Below are 19,754 nucleotides of genomic sequence, written 5' to 3'. Positions count from 1 at the left end.
ACATTCAGGGATCACTTTACTTCTAAACAGTTACAGTTTCTGTTCTAGCTGTTTTAATTTAGGAGTATTTTTCTTTCTCTGGTACATTTCTCAAGCAGTTGCTTTGTTTTGGGGGTTTTTTGGTTTGGCATAGTGATATTGAACCCTGGTCTGGCTATTTGGCTATTGATTGACTGCAGATGCATGTTAGCTTCAAATTACCTAACCAACAGACTCTCGCCAGATTGAACATATCCACAGTTTTGGAAGCGTATATGTTGTCTGCATTTAGCAGGAGACCGATGGACTCGAGAGTGATTATTTTTAAATATCCTCGGGTCCGGCTCTGGACCAGTGCAGAAGGCCACAAGTCACGGTTTTGTACATTTGAATTATTTGGATAACTAAAAGTTCCTGTGTGTTCCTCTGATGGACAAATGTTTTGGTTTTTCTTAACACAAGCAAATTTAGTATGGATTGAAGTGCAGGTCGGCACTATTTCCAGAGTTTTCCAGAATGCAACAACTTTTTGGCAGCATCCAAAGGGGCCGGGGTTAAAGGGAAAGAGCTTACTATTATTATTTAATTTATGTGTTTTATTTTAAGAGTAAAGTGGAAATGTTGAGTGTAAAGTTAAAGTGCATGGACTGTGTGGACAAATGTGTTCTCTCTGGATAAATCTGACAGCTCGGGGAGAGCACAGGGTTTACCCAGAGAGAGGCTCCCTTAATCCAAACCATTTCACCCTGAAGACTCAACATCTGTGTGTGATGGTTGATTCCTACAATATCAAGAAGAACTTTCAGATGCAGCACATTAATTTAAAGTATCATCTGAATTAGTGAATATCAGAAATACGAGGAATTTGGCTCTAAACACATGTAACTAGTAACTGACCCACAGTTTTAGTTGGCGCTCTCTTACTCTGGGATATACCCCAGATTTGTTTGTTAGTCTCACAGTCTGTTTGTTTGCTTCTGTCTTGAAAACAGAGATGCGGAAGTTGACTCCAGCAACTTAGGAATGGCAGACATAACAGGCTTATACCGGTTTGGTAACCTCAAGTTTACATGTCATGTTTTTGCCAGTGATGTGGCTCTGTTGCTTCATTGGAGCATGGTCTGTAGTTAAATAATGGTGATTGAAATCGAGTTCCTCCCAAATGTAGATGCCTCTTGGGCGAGTCTTCCATCAGGGAGAGTTGGTTGCGTGAGACTGACAGACTGGTGAGCCATCTGTGGTTTTGGCTGCTTTGACTGAGCTTCAGATACGAGTAGATGGAGACAAGTGTCTAAAATTAGCTTCCTTCTGTAGACAGTTTGGCACAGTTTTATGGCTAAAGTTGTCTGATCAAAGCAGCGTAAAGCAGCATTGTAGTATGACAGCTGCTGTAGCTGACACTGTCGATTAATTGTCTAATTACCTGTCTGTTCAATCAAATAAATAACCAAGCATTGGAAAAACATTTGGCACTTCTATGTGGTAAATGTGTCCATGCTAATGTACAGGATGGAGCTGATTGTAAAGTGGTGTTTTTGTGGGACAGCAAATGTGTGGCTTTGGAAACGGCCACAGAAACATTGTCTCCTCTTTTAGAACATCAATCATTTTCATTTCATAATACAGGTTTTTTAATTTTATGTTTGATTTCCAGAATAATGAGTCATAGGGTTGCTGAGAAGTATTATTCCACTAATGTTCTGCTTTATTTCTTGCAGGTATAAAAAAAATTTGATGGCTTTCTACTTTGTACATCCAACATTTCGCTCGAAGGTAAGGGATGGTTTTATTTACAGTTCCTGCAAAGCTTATTTAATATACAGGCCTGTGTAAAACATTTTTACTAAGTATCAGATATTTATATTTCAGTTGATAATGTATAAATGTATGAAAACAAACCTTGTCTGTGTAGTTGATTGTATTTCAGATGATTTTGATCAAGTTTTTATCCTTTTTTTGTAAGAAAAAGAGTGGGCACAAGACATTAAAAAGCCATATTTATACATTTAAGATTAAAATGCTGTGCCTTACACCCTTCAGTGGAAACTTATTTCCACTGCTTGTCTCATTCTTTTGTTCACTAGCCGGGGCTCGTGACCACAGGTGATAGTAAGAATGTAGACTTACCTGTAGATTGATAGCGTTGCTTTCATGCTCAGCTCTTTCTTCACTACAGCACACCGACACATCATACGCACCAGTCTGCCTGTCAGTCTCCTGCTCCCCTCACCCCTCATTCACAAACAACACCATGAGATACTTAAACTCCTCCACTTGGATCGGCAACTCATCCTGACACAAAGTTGGGACTCCACCGTTTTGTCATCAAAAAAAACATGGCCTCAGATTTGGAGATTTGTGCTAGTTTTCATCCCAGCTGCAAACCACTAAAGTGCAAGCTCGAGGTCACTGCCTGATGAAGTTAACAGAACCACACATCTGTAAAAGGCAGACAACCAGGAGCTTTTTGCTTTTGTTATTAATCTAAGTCCTTACATTCCTACCACACAGATCCAGAAAATATTTTCCTCATTAAGTAACTTCTGGTTTATCTGGTTTCTTGATAACTTTTTCTTTATTCAGTAAAGTTCAGTCTTGCTCAGTTTTCTTTTTTTTACAAAGTTATGTTCAGTTATTCTTTGATTATTGCATGACTGGTGTCCTGGCAATGCAAAATCAAGCTTGAATGTTTTTAAAAACTGATGAACGGTTCTTTACACACATCCATTCTCTTTCTTCACTTGTCTCAATCAAGGTTTCAACATGGTTCTTCACCACTTTCAGTGTATCTGGCATGAAGGAAAAGGTCCGCTACCTCGACAATCTGCAACAGCTCTTCACCTGCATCAAGCCTGAGCAGCTCGATATCCCTCCATTTGTCTTGGAGTACGATGCACGAGTAAGAACACAATAACAGAGAGATCCATAACTCAGTCCTATGTTGTTTGCACATGATTCACGGATATCTTTCAAAGTGATTTGAATCATTTTGCAGAGGTAACTGCTAAAATACATGAAGGATTTGATAAAGCTCTCAAAACTGGCCCAAACGTTTGTTCCAAAAACCCCACACAGGTTGGAACTATTTATTTTAACATAATCAAGCTGACGTCCATCCAATTATTACTCATCTAATTAGCTCTCCTTCACCAGCAGCAGTGCATCTGAAGTATAAAGCAGCAGGTGTTCTGCCTTTGCCACGCAGTATGTTATTGCAGATGGATAGAGCTACATTAACCTAGTAGAAATGAATGGTGTAAATCAGCCACTGAGTAATGCTGGGTTTTTGTTTTGTTTTTTCAAATCTAATATCAACTTGTGTGTCTTTCCCTAAATTGAATCTGTGTAATCAAATCTTGCATATTCACTAACAGCACTAGAAATTGCTGACCTTACATCTGCAATAAACCAGTATCCTGCTACCTTGTTGTGGCTAACTGCACGGAAGGTCAACCATTAAATAGACAGGAAATGAAAGCATATCAGATAATGTTGTAGGCTGATTCACTCAGTGGTGGGAGCTCAACGATTTGCAGAGGTTCAGAAGTGACATTCAGTTATTATTTTCCCTAATTATTCTTATTTTTACTACCTGCCTACCTAATATGATATTAGAACAGAGTGTTTTAATACTGGAAAGTGGTTCAGCTTTTGCCACTTTAAAAACTTTTTAACATTTTATAGTTAAAGCCATATGTGGTTATAGTCTGACCATTACTAAAGTACTTTGTAAACCATCTAATTTGGGCCAGTTGTTCTTTTTTTTTTAGCTTTCTGACTTTACTGTGACAGGCAAAGTATGTCAGTTGGGTGCAGCTGTGGTAACCCCTCCGCCTTCCTCTATAAGAGTTAGGGTTCATTTGAAGTAGTGGCTAGAAATTCTAATGTAGACACCAGAAAGTTGGTCCCACTTTCTCTAGATGATTAAAATATAGCTCAGGTGCTGAAGCATGTGGTTTAAAGTTACAAGTGCCCTGCCAAAATAATTATTTGATGTGTCAGAAACATCTGGAAGTTGCAGCAGATTATCCCAGTTAATATATTTTAACTTGGAAAATATGTCACTACATTTGGAGCACTGATGTTTGGAGCCAGTAACTGACTTCCTTTGATAAATTAGAGTTTGTGTGTCTCCACCTCCCTGTAAGCATTGGTTTTGCATTTTCAGATGCCGAAGGACGGACCGTAACCCTGTTTAGCCTCACGTCAGCTCTCTGGCTGATTGTGTTTTAGTAGAAATATTTAGGTAGGTTATGTTCCTGTTGATGTCTCGGATAAACCTGAAATCACACAAACCCATGTGTGTTTCTATTCACGTTCTTTTTTTCATCAGTTGTATTTGAGGGATCAACAGACGAGACAAATCTCTAGACTTTCCCTTTTCTATTCTCCTCTTCCTGATGTAAACCAGAGACGGTGGAAATGATTTCTCTGTTGTTCTTTGTCTTTTATTTTCATCTCCAAGTTTAATTTCACCTGTTAAACCGTTGACTATAACCTCAATTAAAATGCCCAGGATGCTTTGTGATTACTAAATGAACAAAATAATTATCAATAACTTTGATTAATCAAGATTTTTATCGTTTTAAGAAAAGTTAACTGATGCATTTTTTTTACTGGCATGTTTGAAGAAAAGCAGGTGACTAAAGTTCAGAGTTTTTGATTACCCACTGATAACTCTGCCGTCACACCTTCCCCTCAGGTTGAGTGTAATATCAGTAAATAATATCAGTCGCTCTTCTTGTTTTCATCTTGGTAACGTTACCCGCCTTCGTCCTTCACTTACTCCAAACAGCACCGCCATACTTTGCAGTAATCTAAACGAGATGTGACAAGAGCACTGACGTTCTCTGTGGTCTACCTCATAAATCTCTTCATAAACTGCAGTTAGTTCAAAATCCAGCTGCTTGTATTGTATCCAGAATTGGATCTAATGAACGTATATCACCTGTTATTAACTCCACTGGCTTCCAGTTCACCTACGTGTCAATTTCAGATCCTGCTTCGGGACTACAATCTCTCTCTCTACTTTCAAATCGCGTCTTAAAACCCATCTATTCAGAACTTCATACCTTTCATTATGACTTGGTCTTGTCGATGTTTACCTTGATTAGCTTTTATAGTTGTTTTTTTATTTGTTTACCTTGTAATAAATAAAAAGTGTTATTAATAATATTTTTATTATTAACTGTGGATGTCTGTTTATACTCGGAGCTAAAATATGGGGAAACATGACAGATTGATGGCACATGTTTAAGCGTGTTTCCTTTTGGCATTCACTGAGTTGCCATGAAACGACATAAACATTTGGATGTTCTTTAGTGGCATCAGCTAAAACAGACTGTCAGAGTAGAACGTCAGCATTGCCCCTATTTTGAGTACTGAGGAAATGTCAAACCCTGAGGAAGCATAGTTAGAATCAAAAACAACGTCTAGTTTGCTAGTTTGATGCAGTTTGAACTTAAAAAACGTTCTTGCATCATCCTTTTCTTTGGAATAATTCACTTTTTCTTTGTTTTTTTTGAATAGCTGATCTGTTTGTAAACCACTGTGGATATCCACTTATTGATGTTGGATTGCAGCAGTAACAAGCTTGTTTTCGTATTTTGTTACTCGGGGTAGTTATGAATAAAAACACGAGGTCACAGAGCTGTAATAATTACTGGTAGATCAGAAAATGCACTTGTACATTAGGTTACCTGTACAATAAAGTATCATTGTTTCAGATTCAGTGTTTTGCAGGGAATGTAACTCCAACAGTGTCCTGATGCATCAAGACACAGAATCAATTTTTTGGAACAACAATGTATTTTCCACTTTCAGCACAGCCAACAACCTGGGCAACATTGTTTATATTGACACCTACCCAGAAACACTTGTCCTGCTGAGCTTAATTACAGTGCTGATGGAGTCCAGGAAGTAATTGCTCTCTTTGTTTGCTGAAATTGAACCTAACCAGGAGGTACCTTCTTAAAACGAATCTCTTTGGAAACCTCGGCCAGTTTGAACAGTCGTTAACTCTCACAGCAGACTCTGTATAACAGTTAGTTGTACATGCAGTGTGAGAGATGACTTCAGAATTGTCATTCGTTTATACCTAAAAGTAGGAACCAGGGCTTTCACTAAAACTCTATTTCCACTGTTACTAACTACAAAGGTTGTGACCTTAAACTCATAAGATGATGCCACAGTTTTTTTCATAGCAGTCAAATAAACCCCGTATTGCAGGTTTGAAGCTTCTTAGGGGCGAAATGGGGGTCAAAGTGCGCCGTGTTCCAGAGCCTACACCAGAATGGTAAGGATGATATGACGTGTGAAAGAAAGTTGGCTACAGTTACCACTGAGCTTAGATAATTGTAGATTTTCTCAAAAGGGAAATTGAGATGGTATCGCTCATGTAACCACTCACCAGCCGTCCATTTTCCTTTATTAGAAAACAAAAAAGTGAAACTTGCCTCATTCTTTGTTGGTAGAGTACTTATTTCATTTCACAGCACCGTTCAGCCTACTGGCATTTCACCATTGCCTCTCAAAATGGCCTCGGATCAACTTGTCTTTAGTACTGTTGGCTGTTTTCACATTTCTCACATTTGGCCACATTTATTTTAGCTTTGCTTGTCAGAGTTTGACTAAAGTTGAATCTATTATTTCTTTTTAATGCTCTAATAAGCCTTTTCAAGGCACACTGCCTACAATAGATGAGCTATTGTGTAAATGTAATTATGTAAATATTCTTCTTGCACATAACTTGTTTGATTACAAGTTTAAATGGCGTATTTTCACATCCAAAAGGAGTTGGGGGTTTTCTCAAAAATTTTTATTACTTTTTTGACAATCTGTGTGGAAATTTGTGGGGTTGGGGCTTTTCTCCACTGGTCTACAGCTAAAATCCTTCTGAGTAAACATAATCTAACTTTATTCATTTTTGGCCTTTTTATGCTTTAATTTGTTTTCTGGCTCTTGTTGTCATGAGATGCTGTTAGTTCTTAGACAGCTACTTCGGTAAAAATGGCTCAGATGTGGATATGTGCTCATTTTATATGCTTGGGATCATTGTCCTGTTGTATGATCCGTTTTCAGCCACGCTGTAGCTGTCAGACAGATGGCCTCTATCATATTTCTGTATACAGAGGAGTCCATAATCCACTCAGTGACTGTAAGGTGCTCAGGTCCTGAGGGCCAAATCATCATCCAAATCAATACCTCTCTACAACCATCCTTGACAGTTGGTATGAGAGGTTTTGGTTTTCGTCAAATGTTTCGCTGTCCATTATGGCCAAACATATCCACTTTAGTCTCATCTGTTCTAGAGGTGTTGTGCTCTGTTTACATGCAGCTTTGCAAATCTAAGCTGTGCTGCCGTGGTCTTTTTACAGAGAAGAGGCTGTCTCCCAGCATCTCCCCAAACAAGCTATAGTAGTTTTTAGTCTTTTTCTAACTGTACCGTCATCAACTTTTACATTATAGAGCCTGAGATGCAGCTCTCTTTGTTATTTCTCTAAGCATTGCACAGTTTGACTTTAGACCGAATGCTGCGATGCACAACTGAACGCTCCAGAACAGCAAACTGCCAGAATGTCTTCATTTACAAGGTGCTCACAGTTACTGCTAATCAACTCATCAAAAGCATCTGATTAGCACCATCTGGCTGCTGCTTACCCTCTTAATTCCTATGGAAGCAGTAAAGGTTTTTCACAGAACTACATAGTCCTGTGAAAACTTTCTTTTACACATGAATATCTATTGACCTCTACTCTGAGCTTGGATTTGAGCTACCTAAATCTAAAGCTGCATGTTTTTTTTTGTTTGTTTGTTTTAAAGTGCATCAAAATGTGCCTCAAAACCACTTTTAATTTTCTTTCTCAATATGCTGTCGACATGTAGCCGAGGGATGAACCAACACGTCTACATGGCGTAATATTCTGGTCAATTGATGAAACAGATGTGTCTCCCTGTTACAACACCCCACATAGACACAACATCTTGACCTGGTCTGACATTCTTTACTCTAAATAAATGTATTATTTTTTTAATCATCATTAACGTTCAATAACCGTGCTGTCCTTTTTATATGATGTTTCTAATTAAATCTTCTCTTTAGAGGCGTTTTTGTGAAAAGTTTACAAGCTCAGCATTTAATAATAACACATAAATGTAAAATGTAAAAAAATAAAAATAAAAAACTTAAAAACAGTAGCCAATCAGCTATTTCACTATCATACAATTTCAAAGCAGACACATTCTGAAAAACCAGTATCCTTTATTCAGACTCATTGTTTCTGTTTGTCTGTTTTTGTGCTTGTATATTCAGTAAGAAGATCTTTTGCTTAACTAAAACTTGAATCTTTCTTAATGTTAGTGTGTTGACATAATCTTTATGTTATCAGTGTAATTATTCTACCAGCAGAACAAAGCAGTCATGCCACACCCAACACTGCTTCCGTCTCTTCTGACAGTAGAACACTTTGAAGTTGTGAAAGGCTCTGACAGGTGTAGTCAGATTACTGCCCACAAATTTTTCTCTGCATTATTAAAACACGTGCAGCAGCTAATAGGACAGCCTGCCCCTCCTGGTACGAGGAATACAGCCTCCTGACACTTTGCTATATCAAGAAAACAGCACAATAGACCTGAATGAAAGCGAGGGTGGGTTGTGATTCATGAATAATTTACTTCCTGTTAGCATGTCCCTTCTGCAGCTGCTCCATCACATTATTGTCTCCCCAAAAACACTTCTGTTTTGTTTTGTAAGGGTTTGTTTATTTATTTGTTGCAGTGCATTTGACGTGTCAGGGCCACCGTAGTATAAGTCAAATTCTCTGTGTTGGCAATAATCACTTTAGTGTTACCAGCTTTGGCTCAAGTGATCTGTGCTAACCCAGGTGTTTGTTTTATTCTCATCTATAACAGGTGAACGGACCCCACCATCATTCAGAGGCTTCCGGTCTGTGACACGAGTCCAATCGAATCTTTCTGTCCAAGTGGCGAAGTGGTGGATGTCTTTTCTGGACATGAAGTTTTCTGTGTGGTCTGACCTCCAACCTCCTCTTTAAGGCTTTGAACCTCAGTTGAGGAAACTCTTCTTTTGTTCTGTTCCTGCCAAAAAAGACCAAATTAAGAGTCGCAGTGCACATATAGCACGGCGCGGTCTGGTGAGCAATCATTGTTACTCACCACAGACTATTTTTGGATCTGGTATGGCTCCTGGATTATGCCTTATACTGAGAGACTTACTCAGCAGTTTTCTCATACTGCCCAAAATATGAAGTATCACATCATAGCTGGCACTTAACTCAAAGGCTTTCCTGTGATGTGGTCGTATCAGACATCCTCGCCCATGTCTCAGAAGATGGCCAGGCTTTTCAAATGCTGGAGTGATACGGGGAGTGCCTGTTTGGATTTCTACACCACACGGAGTGGCAGAAAGTCTGCAGTAAAGACAAACATTGGGTTTTGCTCAGCCGGAAGTTTTTCTCCACCTGTTTCAGCGTAATATGAGACCGTGAGCGCCAGCAGTCCAAACCGGAAAATTCCAGACAAACATTAATGCCGGGGAGATTTTCTTTGATTAAAAGCACATGTCAGCTGGCTAACATTCAATTTACATCATATGGTCATCTTCATATTGTGTGAACATGTGAAGTTAGCTTAGCTTGGCACAGAGACTGAAAGAGGAAGCAGAGAGGCTCAGCTTAAGGTGTCAGAGTCACTTCAGCTGTAGCGTCATACATTAAGTTAAATTCACAAATATTAGAGGGAGATGCCTCTTATCGTCTAACTCCTGGCCGGAGAATAAATAAACCATTTCCCAGATATGTAGATCTGTTACTAGAAGCAGTGCTGAAGTACTTCTGCTTAGCATTAACAATGTAAAAAGCCCTGTTTGTTTTCCAGTTAGCTTTATGGTGGGCCTGAAAGGAAGCAGGGCATGTGTGCCTCTACCAAACTTGTTAGCACCGTGTCACTGAAACGCATATTTCACCTCACACATTTAACAACATATGCCTAACATTAACTGCTTCCAATCTTTGACTGTTCTAACTTAAATACTATAAAACACGTTAATTTCCCTGTTTCTGGAGATGGAACATCTGTAACTGTTTCTTGAAGCAGTAACTGGAATCATTAAAAGAAATTGGCCACTAAACAGTGATACAGTTCTAATAAGGCAGTGCCTCTGTAACCCACAACAGTGGAAACATAATGTGCAAGTGAACCTGAATTACACAAGTCAAAAGTCATGAGGAGTCCTCACTCTCACAAGCCGCCGTGAAGGAAAGTTATTAACTATTTTTTGTGTCAAATCGCTCTGTTACTCAGTCACTAATTCCTTTGTTTGCACAGCTCGCTCCACTTTACGTTGTCGTCTGTAGTTTGATTGATCTTGGACTGCCACATGTGTGGGTGTCCAGATCAAATGGAGTGAAGTAAACTCTGAAAGCATTTCTCTGATTGTCTGAACCTTTGATCAGTCATGATGTAGCAGGACCCCCCGCATGTCTGGTAGCCCACTGACACTATCACCATAAATCGGGGGGGGGGGTCTTCACCTGTGTGTAGTTCTGCGTTCATCCAGGCCAAACATCAGGAACTCTGCATGCGTGCATTTGAACTGTGTTGGCTGCATGGAAACTCTTTAACCTTCAAATGAAAGCGGGGATGTTATTTAACACTAGCACACAGAGTTCAGCTTCTAACTTTTGAGGTTTCAGATAATGTGATGTGCACACTGGTGGGGGGGGTATATATCTCGTGTCACTTACTCCAGGAGCTTCTGTTTACTGTGTTTATAGGACTCCTTCTAAAATCAATAATAAATGGCCTCGTGAGGAAAGCATGCGCAGTCAGATTGAGCTGTTTAATGTCTTTTGTTGTTTTCCTCAGTGCTTTGAGTTCCATCCAGTGAAATGAGGTTAGTGTTCCCTCCTTTGACGAAATGAAATGTGCTGTCACTGTTTTACCTTCAGCTGACTCAGTCAGCACAGACTTGCTGTTAGAACTGTGATTATATCAGAATGTGCATAAATGAGCCAAATTATCTGTGTGTAGATGTGTCCTGTTTGGGGGAGTTTTTTATCATTTTAAAGTGATATGAGGGCCTGGTGTTTGACATCCTCTGAGCTTTACAGGAAATGACTTCATTCATGTTTAAATTTCCTGTTCTTTTCTCCCTTCTTTTTTTTTTTTTTTTTTTTAAACACTTTGATCATAAGAAGTTTTTTTTCTTGATAATAACGGGCTTAGACTATCCTTTTAGAAAAGAGCTGGTTGTATTGTGGAAAGTATTTAATACCTGATGAAGAATAAAGATTGATTTTGGTGCTGTAGAAACATTTGTTATGTTTTCAAAGTGACTTTTCTGCTTAGTCTCAATTTTCTTAATGAGCGCCTCAAGGTTTTGCTCCAATTTGAAAAAAGTGTAAAGTGTAATTTCTAACGCAACTCTGAATTCTTACAATCATCATTATTATTATTATTCAAGTGCATCATAATATTCCATTTACCTCGCAGCTAATGGATGAGGAGAGATTTGGTGCTAAGCTTGTGATGTGTGCTCTGCAGCAACTTAGTTCTGCGAAATAAACATTCCTCACACGGTTTACATGAAGGGTATTTATGCAACTCTTGGCATTTCGGATAACTCCATGTTGCTTTGAGTTCAAGCAGTTTAAACCCACATTCCAACACATATGGTTTCGCTTGACTAAACAGTGAGGTACAGCTGAACGAAGGATGGCTTTTTAACTTCTTACCTTTCAGACTGAAAAAGTCCATACGGTAAGTATTAATGTTACAACACTGTGATACATTTATTTTTATACATTTTATAAAATTGAAAATTCTTCGTGCTTATGTTTAACATAAAGCAGAACGTGACACTAAATAAAAGTAAGATAATTCATTCTTTTTGTGGTTCTGCCACATTTTTTCCTTCCACTGTTGTTTAAACGTGGTCGTGTGATTGTTGGGGTTTTCTCAGGTTTCTCTGTATTATTGTAGGGTCTTAACCTTACAATATAAAGCACTTTGATGCAGCTGTTTTAATTTGACGCTATTTAAATTAAGTTGAATTGAACTGCGAGAAATCAGAGAAAATTCCACAAACGGAAATTCACATCCATTATACTTACATTCAGAGTCCAGCCAGAGCTGTGTTGCTTAAAAAATAGAAATTCTTTCACAAAATGACGTAGGCGCTCAGCAACCCTGCTTTCATATAGGAATATAACCACAAATAGAACCAGTTGAGTCGTGTCCCCTATTACAGAGAGACGCACCGCAGGTGATTTGTACTCATCAGCACAGACTGTTAGACGTCTGTCTCTGTGTATAAATTAGATGGCAATTGTTTGCTAACCTTAGCCAATCTGTGGGCGTTTGCATGGATGTGCAACACCTTCAACCTCTTGCTGGCAAGCTAGTTGCTGTAAACACAGTCTCCAGCAGCAGAAAAAAAAAACTATCACCAGTAAACCAACAACTTTTCCTGGTTGTAAGTAGTTTGATTTTGACTCATATATTCTTGTACTCTTTGTAATAAAGAGATAAATGAGATGTCTGTCTTGTGTTTATTTATTTCAAATTGTCCAGTAAACAACTCGTGAATTTAATATGGCTTTAAGTTTTAGGTAATCAGCTGAAACGGCTGTTTGCACAAACAAGAAAGAAGTCTCATTTTCAGAGGCTGTTTCCAGATATGTGCGCTAATACAGATTTAGTACTCAAGTGGCAGCCGGAAAATAAACTCTTGTGGGCATGTTTGTGATAATGGAGGAACATGTCCACAAGGCCCACTCTGTGACTGTGTTTTTGGGACAGCACTACAGCCTTGAAGACAGAGAGGAATACTGTGCTTAAGTTCTGGTGTAGCAGAAGAACAAAAGACTGCTGGGATCAACGGGGCATTTTTTACACAAAAAGGGAGTAACAGCCACACAGATGGCACTGTAATTTGGCTCATTTATATTTTAACACAGTGTAAAAATCTTATAGTGTAAAATAATTATCTTAAAATAAAGGGATTCATGATTAAATCCCAGTCCATGGCTTAGATCCTCCAGGACGGCACATTAAAAGGTTTGCTGTGTTTCTCAGCTCTGTTTCAAAAGCATTGAGGAGATTCCAGGAGACAGCAGTTGCTCTAAGAGAGCTGACGAGGACCATAGAAGGTCCTTAAGAAATCAGCAGAACCGGTATCTACTCCTATGTCTGAGGAGGAACAGTGTAAGCACCGCCAGAGTTACAAATTGACCTCCAGCAGGCCACTGGTGTGAATGTCTCTGACCAAACAATCAGAAACCGATTTCATGATGGTGGCCTGAGGGCCCCACATGGGCTTGTGGGTCCTGTACTCACTGCACAGTGCTGTGGAGCCTAACTGGCATTTGTAGTTAGAGAAGTCACATCATCAAAGAAGATGTACTGTTAAAAAGAACTACGCACCTTGGCTAGATAATGAACTTAAGGCTGCAATGTCAGAAAGGGATATAGCAAAAGTAAAAGCACATAAGTCTGTCAGTCCACAAGAGTGGGCAAGATATCGTAAGTTAAGAAATCAAGTAACTAAATTGAATAGGTGCAAGAAGAAAGGATATTATCAACTTAAGCTCAAGGAGGCCAATAAGGACAGCAAGAAGGTGTGGAAAGTTTTAAATAATATAATGGGTAGAGATCTTGCTCCGGTGTCACACATCTACACAGATGGAACATTTATAAATAAAGCTAAGGATATACCCTATCACCACCCTATCGCCACCTTATACAGGATGTTATCATGAATAATAAGCAATGCCAGTTTAAGTTTGAGACAGTAAATGTTGAGATGGTGGAGCGTTTATTAATATCACTTCCTGATGATACATGCTCCGGCTTTGATAAGATAGACAGTAAACTGCTCAAAGTTGCAGCCAAGTTTGTGTCCCTTCCTATATGTCACATATTTAATAGATCTCTGGCATCCAGCTTATTTCCATTGCAGTGGAAAGAATTGAAAATAATGACGTTTTTAATGGTGTCAATAGCAGACCTATTAGTCTGCTCCCTGTTCTGAGTAAAATTATGGAGAGGATTGTCTATGAACAAATTCAACATTGCTTAACAGAAAATCATCTACTCACTCAGTTTCAACATGCTTACAAACCGGGTCACTCCACCAGCTCAGCTCTCATTCATATGACAGATAACTGGTATAAACATCTAGATGATGGGAATTTGGTCGGGGTGGTGTTCTTGGACTTTAGTGCTGCATTTGATTTGATAGCTGGATCGGTATTAGAACAGGTCTCCCAGATTAAATTACTTGGTGTTAGCATAAACCACCACCTTTCATGGTCTCAGCAGATCGACTGTGTTATTAAGAAATGGGACAGAACATAGCTCCTAGGAAATGCTCCTTTTATATTACTTCTTCAATTATGAAAGGTGTCATTAATGCACTAGTATTATCTCGTCTAGAGTACTGCTCAATCATTTGGTCAGCAGCTAATAAGATCTGAACAGACTTCAGTTAGTCCAGAACAAAGCGGCCAGATTAGTGTTAAGGTGTTCATATTATACAAATATCGATAAAATGCACGATAAACTTTCTTGGCTTTCTGTACAAGCTGGATTATACTATGGCTTACTTGTATTTTTAAAGAAAGCAATACTGTTAAACACACCATATTTTTTTCTGCTCAGTTGCAGCATCCAGATGAAATACATAATCATGCTACACGGTTTTCAACAAACCGCAATTTAGTAACTCTTCGAGTTAAAAGTAACTTTTTGAAAAACTCTGTTATATTTAGAGCATCTTTTCAGTGGAATAAGTTGCCTTGTGCAATTACAGAATTGGCTTCTATTCATAATTTTAAAAATCACTCAAAAGCCTATTTAGGCAGCTTTTAATTTATTGTAAATATTGTAAGAGGGCAATGTCATTTGTAATGGAAATTTGTGTATTTTGTCTTAGTGTTATTGATATTTATATGCTTATATTTTCACAAAATATTGTAAAACCTTACTGTGGATGGAAGAGCCAAATTATGCGGATATTTTGCATCCACTTTATTGTGTAATATTTTATTTGATTGTATTTCATGGTTTGGGCCCCAGGAAGAGCAACCACTGTTGTGGAAGCTAATGGGGTTATAAATAAAAAAATAAACAAATAAAGATTACATCAAACAAAAGTCGTTTTATAGAGAGCTGTCAGCATAAGGCAGACGGGACGAGGCGATGCTTATCATGAGGATATTTTTCCCCCTTCCTTTTATTCGTGTCGTGTAATAACCAGGATACTGTCTTGCACACAGTTCTGTTTTTTTGAGGAATGGAGAAGGAAACTGGACCAACATGTCAGCCAGGTGTTTGTATAGTCCAATATATTTTATTATTATTTCGTAGCTCACGTGTACATACTGCTGCGAGTGACTTACCTGCAGGAGATGTCAAAGCCCTCTGGTGTGTTTCTCTTTAAGAAAACAGGAAAGATGGAGACCCATAAGTGGCTGAATAAGATGGATAAACAGCAGGTGTTGCAGTCAGTGTGGCTTTTTCCACTGTCTCATCTTCCCTTTGCAGAAAACAGCATCATTTTCCAGGAAGTGAAGAAGAAGTGGCCCTGTCCTGATTCCCCCCCCCCCCACACACACACACACACACACAAACACACACACACACACACACACACACACACACACACACAAACACACACACAATCCCCACCTCCAACCTGCACGTTGCCCTCAGCACCTCCCATCCCCTCACCTGCCAACATCCTGCTGACCACGTTGACCCTCTTTCATCTCTTTTTCAGTTTTTTTAAAGTCTCTCTATTCGTTCTAGCTGGATTAAAGTGCTGGGGGGGAGGGGGGGGGGGTGGAAGGATGTTGCTGTCTGTTCTGTAAATGAAGAGCTGCGGAGAGCACAGGACCAAATCTATCTTTTGTAGGCCTCTCTCCGTGACAGGCTGGGGATTAGCCGGCCAAAACACAGACAAAGAGAAGAGCAGGAAAACACAGGAAAGCATCAGTTGCTTCTGACAGTACCCCAACGACTAAAACGTGTTACTTTAACTGCAATTTAAAGAGATATCACAGTTAACCTGGCAATTTAGCCTGTCATTGACACACATAGTGAATAAAGCACTATTTAAAGGTGCTATTTCACCTCAACTGCTGTGAGACATTAGGCTGCTTTTGATTTCACTAGTTGAGTTTCATGACATCCTGTCACTGTTAAAGTCTAGTGTTTATAAAGTGTGTGAAAACAGTGAAGCTCAACAGGTTTGAGCGCTGTTATTACTCATTATAAAAAAAATAGTAGTTTTCATTTGAAAATATTTGCTTACTGCTTTCTCATCTAAGTTTTTACTGAGATGAGAAAGCAGTAAACAGTTTGTCACATAGACTTTAACAGCAGCAAGTAATCATATGTGTACCAGCACCTCTGTGGTTTTAACTTGAGTTTCATTCCAGGAAAGACAAAGAGACTTCCTGAGGGGTGTCCAATGAAGTGAGATTGATTGGTGGGTGATATATGTTAAGCCTAAAGTCAGAGTTTTGATTGTCATGAAGGTGGTTCTCTTGCTCACAGGCTAGATAACTATGTGTAATTTCCGCTCCAACGTAAGAGCAGGTTATATACACAGTTTGGGTTTAAAAGTGACTTTAACTGCCATATTTTTATTAATTCTAACAATAGAATAACAATAAAATAACAACAACTTGCTCTACAGAAAATATTTTATTCTCACAACCTGTTGAGCCTTGCTAACCACACAATATAAGCTCTTTTATAAAGTCACAGCCAAGCTGTGTGTGTGGGTGGACTTTTGCATTCAGTAGGCAATACAGAAAATATATAATTGAACATATTTTTATGCTTGGTCATGATTTTGCTGCCAAGTCTGTTTGAAATTGCAAAAACATTTTTGCATATTTGTCACATTTCAAGTCATCAAACAAATTTTAATATTGCACAAGTATAAGCAGCGTAAATACAAAATGTTTTAAATGATTTCGTTTATTAGGGGAAAAAGTTATACAAACCTACCTGGACCTGATGTTTCACCTCTCGACCTCATGATAGGGTGGGGCTAGGCTTCACAATGAGCTCACCCAAAACCCTGGCTGATTGTGACCCACACCCGTTTTCACACCTTGGCTCATGTGATTAGGTAGAGGATCAACAGGGGGTCCATGACCCTCTTGGGGGCACTCATATAGGGCTTAAAATCTGGGACTCCACCAATTGCTCTTAGGGTTAGGAGGTGAAACGTCCTCGAGGTAACTTAAAGAAGTCCACATGCTATTCTTTCCAAGCTCCATAGACTACGATGACCTGGATGGCTGAGAACCTTCACACACAATTGCAGTTCATGCTAAGTTTAGGGGACAATTACTTTTTCACACAGGTCAATGGTCAATGGTAACTTTATTGTCCCTAACGGGAAATTGATTTGCAGTATGTCCGTACAAACAAACAAACAGACAACCAACACATCACATACACTCACCAAAATAATATAATATAAGCCTGATAAAACAACCTAGATTTTTCATCAAAAAAGTGCAATGTGCAATGGCAACAACCAGGTCCAGGTAGTTTGGATAAGTTTTTAGATTTAATAGATGAAATCATAATTTCAAAAAACTGTAACAAAAATTTGTGATGGAATTTGTTTTTCGCTGCACGGTGGCTTCCTCCCACAGTCCAAAGACATGCAGTTAATGGGGTTGGGTTAATTGGAGAATCTAATTGCCCATAGGTGCGAGTGGTTGTCTGTCTTTCTTTGTCAGCCCTGTGTTAGGCTGGCGACCTGTCCAGGGTGTGCCCTACCTCTCGCCCCATGGTAGCTGAGATAGGCTCCAGCACCCTGCGACCCTGACAAGCAGAAGAGGATGGATCTTATGTTTTTATGATAATGTCTCTGGATGAAATAAGTGGCACTCAGTCCATTGTATGAGTGCACTTGAAGAAGAACGCCTGTGTTAACAAAGCAAGATGACAAGTTAAGTTGTGACAGCCATTATTTCTGATTGGGGCTATGCTGAACTTTTCTACCCATTTTATTAAAATCTCACCAAGCACGCTTAATGCAGATGCCACCACACAACCTGATGACTCATCTCAGCTTTGAGGCCAACTGTAGCACAGATTGGTGTGAATCTGTTTTACATGACAACAAGTGAAACCCATTATTAAAATCCACTGTTACTTCTCACACCAGGGGAATATGGCAGAAAATAAAAAGCTGTGAATCAGAAGGACTTGTCTTCAGGTTTGGAAGATACATGCAGGTACCCAAAAAAGACAAACTATTGACAGATGAGCTAAACCTGCAGAATTAAATGAGGTTTAGACTGTAAGCCTCAGCATTTCCTTTGAAGCAGTGCTGTGTGAATCCTCAATCAATAAAACACAGGACCGATTTCCCGTCTTATCCATACTAGTAATTGTTAACATTGCACAGAACAAATGGAGGCTTTAAGTGCATGTGGAACCTGTGCAACCTGTTTATCAAATATGCGTTTGATCAGAATCACAGCCAGACTACCAGAGAGTGTGAAGGCAGTGCAATGCTAAATAGAGAAAACTGAATATTTTAACTCGTTTCCAGTGTCATTACCTCCGGTCATGCTGATAGATTTCCCTGCTTTATAATAAGATTTGATCAAGGAGCATTTTCTTAGATTGTGGATTTTATTTTCTATCCCCAGGCCAGTGTGGTGTGTCCCTTTTAACTACTTACAACCACACTGCAAACATTTCGGACCCCAAGTTGAGTCTGCTTGCTGGAACATGTCTGGTCCTCAGTATAATAAAAGGGACGAAGAATGCAAAGTTAGAAGAAAAAACAGAAAAAACACAACATGTTCACAGAGGCATGAAAACCAAAGGAAAATCTGATGCACGGAATGCTGACATGATACAGGAGTGCACGAAAACAAAACAACAAGCCGTCGGGTCTGCAGCCATGTTAGTGGCTCTGTGAGGCAGCACTAAACAGAACAGATGCTGAATGGCTTCCCTTCATTGGCTTCCTGTTAAATCCAGAATTGAATTCAAAATCCTGCTCCTCACATACAAGGTCTTAAATAATCAGGCCCCATCTTATCTTAATGACCTTGTAGTACCATATCACCCTATTAGAGCACTTCGCTCTCGCTCTGCAGGCCTACTTGTTGTTCCTAGAGTATTTAAAAGTAGAATGGGAGGCAGAGCCTTCAGTTTTCAGGCCCCTCTTCTGTGGAACCAGCTTCCAGTTTGGATTCGGGAGACAGAAACTATCTCTACTTTCAAGATTAGGCTTAAAACTTTCCTTTTTGCTAAAGCATATAGTTAGGGCTGGACCAGGTGACCCTGAATCCTCCCTTAGTTATGCTGCAATAGACGTAGGCTGCCGGGGGATTCCCAAGATGCATTGAGTTTTTCCTTTCCAGTCACCTTTCTCACTCACTATGTATTAATAGACCTCTCTGCATTGAATCATATCTGTTATTAACCTCTGTCTCTCTTCCACAGCATGTCTTTATCCTGTCTTCCTTCTCTCACCCCAACCGGTCGCAGCAGATGGCCGCCCCTCCCTGAGCCTGGTTCTGCCGGAGGTTTCTTCCTGTTAAAAGGGAGTTTTTCCTTCCCACTGTCGCCAAAGTGCTTGCTCATAGGGGGTCATATGATTGTTGGGTTTTTCTCTGTATCTATGAAGCGCCTTGAGGCGACTTTTGTTGTGATTTGGCGCTATATAAATAAAATTGAATTGAATTGAATTGAATGAGTCAAATGTGAAA

General features: G+C 39.3%; 1 protein-coding gene across 2 annotated transcripts in view; it reads left to right on the top strand.

Annotated features, from left to right (window-relative positions):
• gdap2 (ganglioside induced differentiation associated protein 2) overlaps positions 1-11,310 on the top strand; it is a 28,463-nt gene extending 17,153 nt beyond the window's left edge. For both annotated transcript variants that reach the window (XM_084907990.1, XM_084907991.1), the window contains exons 12-14: positions 1,698-1,752; positions 2,735-2,878; positions 8,890-11,310. In XM_084907990.1, coding sequence (XP_084764116.1) covers positions 1,698-1,752; positions 2,735-2,878; positions 8,890-8,931 — 241 coding nt within the window. In that variant the 3' untranslated portion in view covers positions 8,932-11,310. The remainder of the gene's footprint in view (positions 1-1,697; positions 1,753-2,734; positions 2,879-8,889) is intronic.
• The last annotated feature ends 8,444 nt before the right edge of the window (positions 11,311-19,754 follow it).

This window comes from Perissodus microlepis, chromosome 16, assembly GCF_051167445.1.
Source record: "Perissodus microlepis isolate ML-2025 ecotype Zambia chromosome 16, ASM5116744v1, whole genome shotgun sequence".
Lineage (NCBI taxonomy): Eukaryota > Metazoa > Chordata > Actinopteri > Cichliformes > Cichlidae > Perissodus > Perissodus microlepis.
This window is presented reverse-complemented; position numbering and strand designations above follow the sequence as displayed.